The 7480-nt window shown below is 57.0% G+C and overlaps 1 protein-coding gene across 7 annotated transcripts in view; it reads left to right on the top strand.

The window, feature by feature from the left end:
• The first annotated feature begins 6256 nt into the window (after positions 1 to 6256).
• EMID1 (EMI domain containing 1) overlaps positions 6257 to 7480 on the top strand; it is a 48795-nt gene continuing 47571 nt past the window's right edge. For 2 of the 7 annotated variants that reach the window (XM_023241605.2, XR_002737241.2), the window contains exon 1: positions 6262 to 6446. In XM_023241605.2, the coding sequence (XP_023097373.1) occupies positions 6346 to 6446 (101 nt within the window). In that variant the 5' untranslated portion in view covers positions 6262 to 6345. Of the gene's footprint in view, positions 6447 to 7480 lie in introns of all 7 variants that reach the window. The other 5 variants (XM_023241607.2, XM_023241606.2, XM_023241603.2 and 2 more) reach the window with 5 other exon arrangements.

The raw sequence follows: 7480 nt of genomic DNA, 5'->3' as shown, positions 1-7480 counted from the left end.
AATACAGAATGCTGTGAGTGGGGAAGCCCAGTGGACACATGACCCAGTCTTGGGGGGTATCTTTCTAGGACATCTTCCAAGAGGCAAAGGGGGTGATAGCTGAGCTAGACTGAAGGATGAGTGAGCATTGGCAGGCAGAGGGGACAGGATAGGAAAGCTATATAGCCAGCTGCAGAGCACAGAGTGGTCAGGAGAACTGAGACACATTTGATGTCCCAGGGTCAGGGGCAGAGGGAAGATGAGCAGGCTGGACCATATTCAGTTCTCAACCTGAGGGCTGCAGAGAGGCTAACGTATTCCTCACAGGGTGAATTGGCTTCATTTGCCTTTGGAAAGATCCCGAAGAACTGGAAGGGTCAGAGAGGACTTAAGGCCGCCAAGGAGACTGAGGCCATATCCTGTGAAGCGGGGAGGCTAGAGGGGACAAAGCCAAGGGGTGGGCAGATGGAGATGGGATCCAGGCTCAGCACCACAGGGCCGGACCAGAGGGCAGGGCGAGAAGAGCCTGGAGTCCAGGTGCTCAAGGGACACACATTCCCCCATATGGCTGTCCATCCACTTAAGACTCTCCAGGCCAAGCAGGAAGCTAGGGATCCAATTCTTTTAGGCTCAGAGACTCTGTTACACAATTTATACCAGCCCAGGTCAGCCAGTGCCAGGCATGGGTGGGAGACTGGCTCCCCATGCTTGAGGCATAGGGGTGCGGTTCTGAGGGAGGCCAGAGCCCGTGGGGTGCAGAGAAAGGGGCGAGGCTCAGGAGTGGTGCTGGGCTGGCACCCCGGTCCTGCCCGCTCTGCCCGGCTCCGGAAGGACCCGAGGTCCTCTGCCCAAAGGACCCTTCTCCCTGTCTCTTCTTCTGTCTCTCCATCCATTTACTTTCTCCATCTCTCTAGTTTATTTGTCTTCCTCTGTCTCGGCTTGCTGGCCCTTTCTCTCTCTGAGTACCTCTCTCTGGCTCTTTCCCCTTCCTCTTGTTCTTCTCTTCCCCCTCAGAATCACTTCCTCAGAGGTAGAAACGATTCATCTTAAGGGTGTCACGTGCTCATGGCCCAGCAGGCACCACCTGGGACTGGCAGGGGCCCAGGGTCTCTGCTCTGAGTCACTCCTCTTGCTTGCCCTTCTTGCCTGCCAGATCCATATAACCCCAGGGACTTATGGCCAGCACCCCAAATGCATCCAGCAGGGGGTGGGCTTCATTTCACTGGAGCTGGGAGATAGACACCTTAGCACACAGAAGGCCCTCTCACTTGGCAGACCTTTGTTCCTAGACCATTGGTCACCAAATATCCCCCTCATCAGCCTCGAGGTTCCACTACCAGTGATTCAGGGCTTAAATGAGGAAGAATCTCTGTTAACTGCCCTCCAACATTTAACATTCAACATATTAGTCATTGACATGCTAGTGCAAATGAGCCAACAGCTCCTCTCTCTGCTCCCCAGCTAGGTGGACGCTGCCGAAGGAGACCCCATTAACCCATTTTTGCAGGAGGACAGGTGTAAAAAGAGAAGCAGAATAAAGGACCCCACAGAAGGCAGAGGGGACAGAGGTGGAAGGCAGAAAGGAGGGGATTTGGGGGAAGGTAACAGAGGATGGGAGGTGGAACAAAAAGTTGTTAAGCAGAAGGCCTCTTATTTGTCTATCCCTTCATAGTTCACAAAGCACAGTCACAGGAGAGCCCCCAAGTCTTGTCATCACCCCCACTTTCCAGATGGGAAACTGAGGCCCACAGAGAAGGGACCCGCTGTGGATCACACAGAACATCCAGGACTCCTGACTCCAAATCCAGGTCCCTCGTCCTGCCTGCCATGCTAGTTTGTGCCCTGTCTTATCACTCTGTCGTCTTCCTCCTACTCCCTAGGGTGCGGGCCTCTCCTCCCAAGGATTCCTGAGGAGGGCAGAAGTCCCTCTTGCAGCCCTAATTTATGATTTTCTGACAGCTTCCTTCCTAGCTTTCTCTTCCAGACTCAGACCCAGCTCTGTGAGGAAGGAATGAGCTGGGTAGAAGGCAGCTCCATGGAGCATAAATAATTTGTCCAGGCAGCTGCAGGCTCTCGGGAGGCCCCCAGCACCCCCGCCCTGGCCCAGCGGGGTGTCCCCTGCTCTGGGACTGAGGGGCAACAGGGCCAGGCCTCCAGATCAAAGGCACAGAAAGCGGGCATTGTTCCCCAACCTGGAAACGCTTGGGGAAGGCCTAGCCCTCCGGCCTGCCCTTTGTCTGGGCAGAAGCTTTGAAGGCCACTGACATTTACGCAGCCCCCTCCCTTTCATAACATCCAGGCACTGCCTGGGCCATTAGGCCTGGGGCCCTGGGGGCTGCTGCCATGGTTCTGTGGGCACCCCTGGGCCCCCAGCCCACTTGAGCTGCTCCCTCACCGATAGAATCGGGGTGATATGGACAGATGAGGTGGGGCTCCTGGGCTCACACAAGCTGGTACTCAAACAAGGCCGATAATGACGGCACCCCTGAGCCAGGGAGGCTGTCCTGTGGGACATAGGCAGGGGAAAGGCCCTTAGCACAGGCTCCAGTGGGAGTTCATAAGGAAGGGAGGCTGCGACCCAGGTTTGTTTGCTATGAGAACACTATTTCCTGTTTGGACTAGGCCTGGTGGACATGTCAGTGAATCCACAGCAGAAGGGCTGTGTTTCCCCAGACCTCAAGGCCTGCTCCAGGAGGATGTGTGTGCGTGTGTGTGTGTGTGTGTGTGTGTGGACACGTGTGTCTGAGTCCGTGTGCTTGTGTGGCCGACACACACGTGCGTGTGCCCATGTGTTTTCTCTCACCTCATCGGCTCCCAGACGGGAGCCTAAATCTGAGCCAAGTTCTCTTCTTCCCTAAAGCAGCCTCACTGTGGGGCTCGGCCAAAGGGCGCCAGTGTGGCCTGGTGGGTAGATCGGCACCCATCACTCACCAGCCGGGCCTCGGGCGAGCCCCACACCTGGGGGGATGATAAAGCGGCCTCCCTGGGGACGGAGAGGAGGGCAGGAGACAATGCAAGCAAAATGCTTAGCACAGCACCTGGCACAGGGTCAGCTCTGGGGAACGGAAGCTGCTGTCTTACTGGCCGTTGCGGTCTCGGGTCTTGGCAGTAGATAGGACCAGGCCCCGAGGGAGGAGGCCCCGCCCACAGGGACAGCCCCCACTCCCTGAGAGCTGGAGCCAGCGGCCCCTCTCCTCTCTGCCTCAGCAAACACTGAAACCTCAGTTGACCAAGACCCAGGTCCCCGCAGCATTTCCTGCCCTTCCTGCTTAGGGAGGAAAGAGGACCAGAAAACAGGATGACATTTACCAGGAAAGTGTGTGCTTAAAAGGGGGCTTCAGGCTGTGCGCCAGGACCACCACACGGAGACTCAGAGCTTTCACACTTCCCCAGAAGCACACTCCTGAGCCAGAGGGATCTTTAAAAGGTCCTACGGCTTGTTCTTTCGGGCAAGGAAATGAGACTCAGAGAGGGGAGGTGACTTGTCCTAGGTCACACAGCTCCCAGAGCTTGCTCTGGAATTGACACCTAGGATTTTGGGAAACTGAGACCATGCAGTAACCAGCAGGCTGCACTACCACAAGGTGTGGCTGTAGTTATAGGAGATCCCAGGAGATCCCAGTCTCAGCAAGGACAAGGACCCCTTCTGATGTCCAAATGTCGATAACACCTATTACTGAGAGTGTCCCTGGCTGAGAGGTCCCTTTTTTGACAGGGTTCGCTGGCTGGAAAAATTCCGCAGTAGCCTGAAGCTCCCACAAGTTTGGTGGCATTGACAAAGGAATGTGTGTGCCAGTAATCACAGGAGCATCTTGGACACGTTGCACATAGACCTGGCAGTGCCTCCTCTTTTCTGTGGCCCCAGAGGGGGGTCTCGGACATCTTGCAGCCCCTTCCAGGCACTCTGCAGGACAGAAGCCACGGCCTGGCACTTCTCCTTCCTCAAGAGATGCATGCCCTTCAAAGTGCCCTATGTGGGGGTGCCTGGGTGGCTGAGTCGGTTGAGTGTCCGACTCCTGATTTCGGCTCAGGTCATGATCCCAAGGTCATGGGATCGAGTCCCTCATCAGGCTCCATGCTGTTTAAGATTTTCTCTCTCTCCCCTTCTGCCCCTGCCCCCTCTCTCTCTTTCAACCTGAGAGCTCTCTCTCTCTCTCTCTCTCTCTCTCTCTCTCAACCTGATAGATAGATAGATAGATAGATAGATAGATAGATAGATAGATAGATAAAATGAAGTGCCCTTTGGGGAGACGGTTTTTTATCCCAGCCATTTAACCAGGATTTGATGGGTCTGGGATCCTCTCATGAGATGGCCCCTTGGAAGTGACCAGTCATCCAGGGGATGAAGTCACTGATCTAGTTGTGTCAAAACAAGGGCTAACCACAGAGGTGCAAAGCTGCATTTTGGGAGGTCACACAGATGGCATAAAGTAGGTGGCCCAAAATGGCACATGGAAGGGAGGGAGGCAGCTCCCCAAGGGGGCAAAGTTGGCACTATGACGATGTCTTTGGAGGAAGTGGTGCATGCTTGGGGGACCATATGAAGCAAGGGACGGTGGATGCTAGGGCAGGGCCAGACATCTCATGGTCACACCCACATAGTGAACATGCATATGTCCTTACACATAGAAACTGAGGCTGGAGAGGGGCAGGACTTGCCCAAGCTCACTTGGGCAAAGGCAGCAGAGGCAAGGTTTGAACCTGGCTCTCACTACTTGCCCCCTCGCAGGTATTGGCATACCCTCCCCCATCCTGACTTAGGCCCAGGACCCGGTGCTGGCCCAGCCCTGGTGAGTCCAGGAGAGACAGTCCCTGGGAATCAGAGTTAGGGGCTGGCATATCCTTCCTGCTGGAATGTTTCTAGCAGAGATCCTGGGTTTGGGTCTGGACAAGCCACAGCAGGATCCTGAGAAGCAGGCCCCTGGTGCACTGCCAAGCTGGGCAGGGGGCTCCCCAGCCCAGGACTGCCTGCCGCATATCAATCCAGGCAGAAGAGGGAGTTGAGACTGTCCTGAGGTTCTGGAGGGGTCCCCTCTGATGACAGCTGTGGTTCCTCCTCATAAACACACACACCCATCACACCTGCACACACACATATCACACACATGCATCACAAGCATCATCATACACATACACATTCATCCATCGTGCACACACACACACACAGACTTGCATACACCTCTGAGGGATTCACAGCCCTCTCCCCAGAAGTTTATCCACGTACTTCAGATACTCTAAGCCAATCCTTACCTTGTTACAGATGAGGAAACTGAGGTCCAGACCAATATGCTGTCTGCTCTCTTCCCTAATTGTGCTTAAGAGGTAATCCCTTCCTTGGGTGGCTCAGCCCATCAAGCATCGGACTTAGGATTTTGGCTCAGGTCATGATCTCACGGTACCTGGGATTGGGCCCTGTATCACGCTCCCTGTGCAAACAAGTGTGGAGCCTGCTTGGGATTCTCTCTCTCTCTGCCTCTCCCTGCTTGCACGTCCTCTCTCTCAAAATAAACGAATAAACATTAGAAAAAAGGGGGGGGGGGAGCTGACCCCTCTGAAGTCAGAAGATATGGGTTCAAATCCTGGCTCTTCCAACCACTGACAGACAGCCCCTCTCTGTGCCTCAGTTTCTTGATCTGTAAGACGACAGTAAAAGAAGACACTGATCTTATGACCAGCTCAGGTCTTCTCCTTGCAGAAGCGGCTACAAGGACCTGGGCCTCAGGTTTCTTCTCTGTATAATAGGAATAATCATGCCCACCTTGCCCAGAGTGGTTGGAGGAATAAACAGAGACAGGATGTGAAGTGGAGGCCAGGTGCCCTGCACACAGTGGTGCTCACTGCTCAGGAAGCCTTTGTTGCATGGATGGATGGATCCCGCGTGCCTTGGGAACTAGATCTCTCACAAATGTTGGGAAGGGATGAGGGCCCTGGCATCGCTAGTCCAGGCGTGGCGGCTCTGGTTGGGTCCGGGCTGCGTCTGAGATGGTGGCCCCGGCCACAGGTCCCGGGTCTGCAGCACGTGAGAGTGCACCTCCGAACCCGCAGCCTGGTCCCAAAAGGGCCACGCGGCGAAAGGCGCCAGGCTCAGGTGGGCACCTGGCGGGCCTCCCGGCGGGGGCGCCCGACCCCCCGGGGCTCCTTCCGGGTTGGCAACGGCTGCGCAGGGGGCGGGGGGCCGCGCCGAGGGGCCGGGCGAGGCCGGGAACGCGCGCCCCCGCCCCGCGCCCGCCTCCCGCCCGCCCTCCGGTCGCTGCGCTGGGAACCGGGAGCCGCGCGTCCGGGGAGGCTGGCGGCGCGGGCGGGCGGGGACGGCAGGCTGGGGGCGGCGACGGCGAGGGGCCGCGCGCGGAGGGCGCCGGGCGCAGCATGGGCGGCCCGCGGGCCTGGGCGCTGCTCTGCCTCGGGCTCCTGCTCCCGGGAGGCAGCGCCGCGTGGAACGTCGGGGGAGCCCAGTTCTCCGGACGCAGGTAAGGGCTGCCTCCCACCACCTCTGTGCCCTGCCAGCCCTGGGGCCAGGACTCCAGGCACCCCCCCCTCCTTCCCCCCAACCTCCGTGCAAGCCAGGGATTGGGGAGGGGACCTGGTCCCCCACCTCAGTGCCGGCCGGGATGGGTGTAAGGGACCTGGGCAGCCCAGCTATCTGGCCCAAGCTCCCGGCAGTACGGGGGTCTCCTACTGCAAGTGTCCTGAGCCGGCGTTCCCCTACAGCCTCCTCCACCCCTCCACCACCGCTTCACCTCCAGAGCCCCAAAGGAGGGGGAAGGGGAACAGCCAGGGAGAAGCCCGCCTCTCAGGACTTCCGTGGCCCTAGCTCAAGGGACCCCCTCCCTGCACACAGGAAAAGCCCAGCACATCCCCTAGCTGACCCCCCTTCGGGAACCTCCACCCTTTCCCCTCTGCTCTTGGCTTTTTTTAGTACCCTGGCTATTTATTTCCCTCGGAGGGAGAAGACAGGGGTGGAATTTCACAGTCCGTGGGTCAGTGGTCACCCCCAGGGACCTGGCATTTTGAACAGAGATGGGAGAGAGTATTCTGTGTTCCTGCTGCTGTTTCTGGAGCTTGGAACATTCTCTCTGTTGGTGTTTGTGGAGCATCTCCCCAGTGGGGAGTTGAGCCCCTTTATTTGCCATGTGGTCATTAATCCTTCAAATGAGGGATTTGAATGAGGTAGGAAGCACTATCCCCATTTAGCAGATGAGCAAACTGAGGTCCCAGAGAATTAACATAATGTTCTAGGCTCTTGGGCCATTAGTAGAAGTGCTGGGATTTGAATCTGTCTTTCTGGCTTTGATAAGTGTTTGAACCTGTCCTGGCCCCTGTCCCGGCTGCAGCCCCCACCCCTGCTGGGGTCCTCTCTCTCGAGGGCCAGCCCTTGTCTGAGGCAGACAATACAGAGTAGCCAGGCCTCTTCAGGCCTTTTCATCCCATTCAAAGGCCTTCCCCGGCCCCCACCCCCTAGGGCCTCAATTCTTTAATTCTTTTCAGAGATTCCCTTTCTCAG

This window comes from Felis catus, chromosome D3 (assembly GCF_018350175.1).
Source record: "Felis catus isolate Fca126 chromosome D3, F.catus_Fca126_mat1.0, whole genome shotgun sequence".
NCBI lineage: Eukaryota > Metazoa > Chordata > Mammalia > Carnivora > Felidae > Felis > Felis catus.
This window is presented reverse-complemented; position numbering and strand designations above follow the sequence as displayed.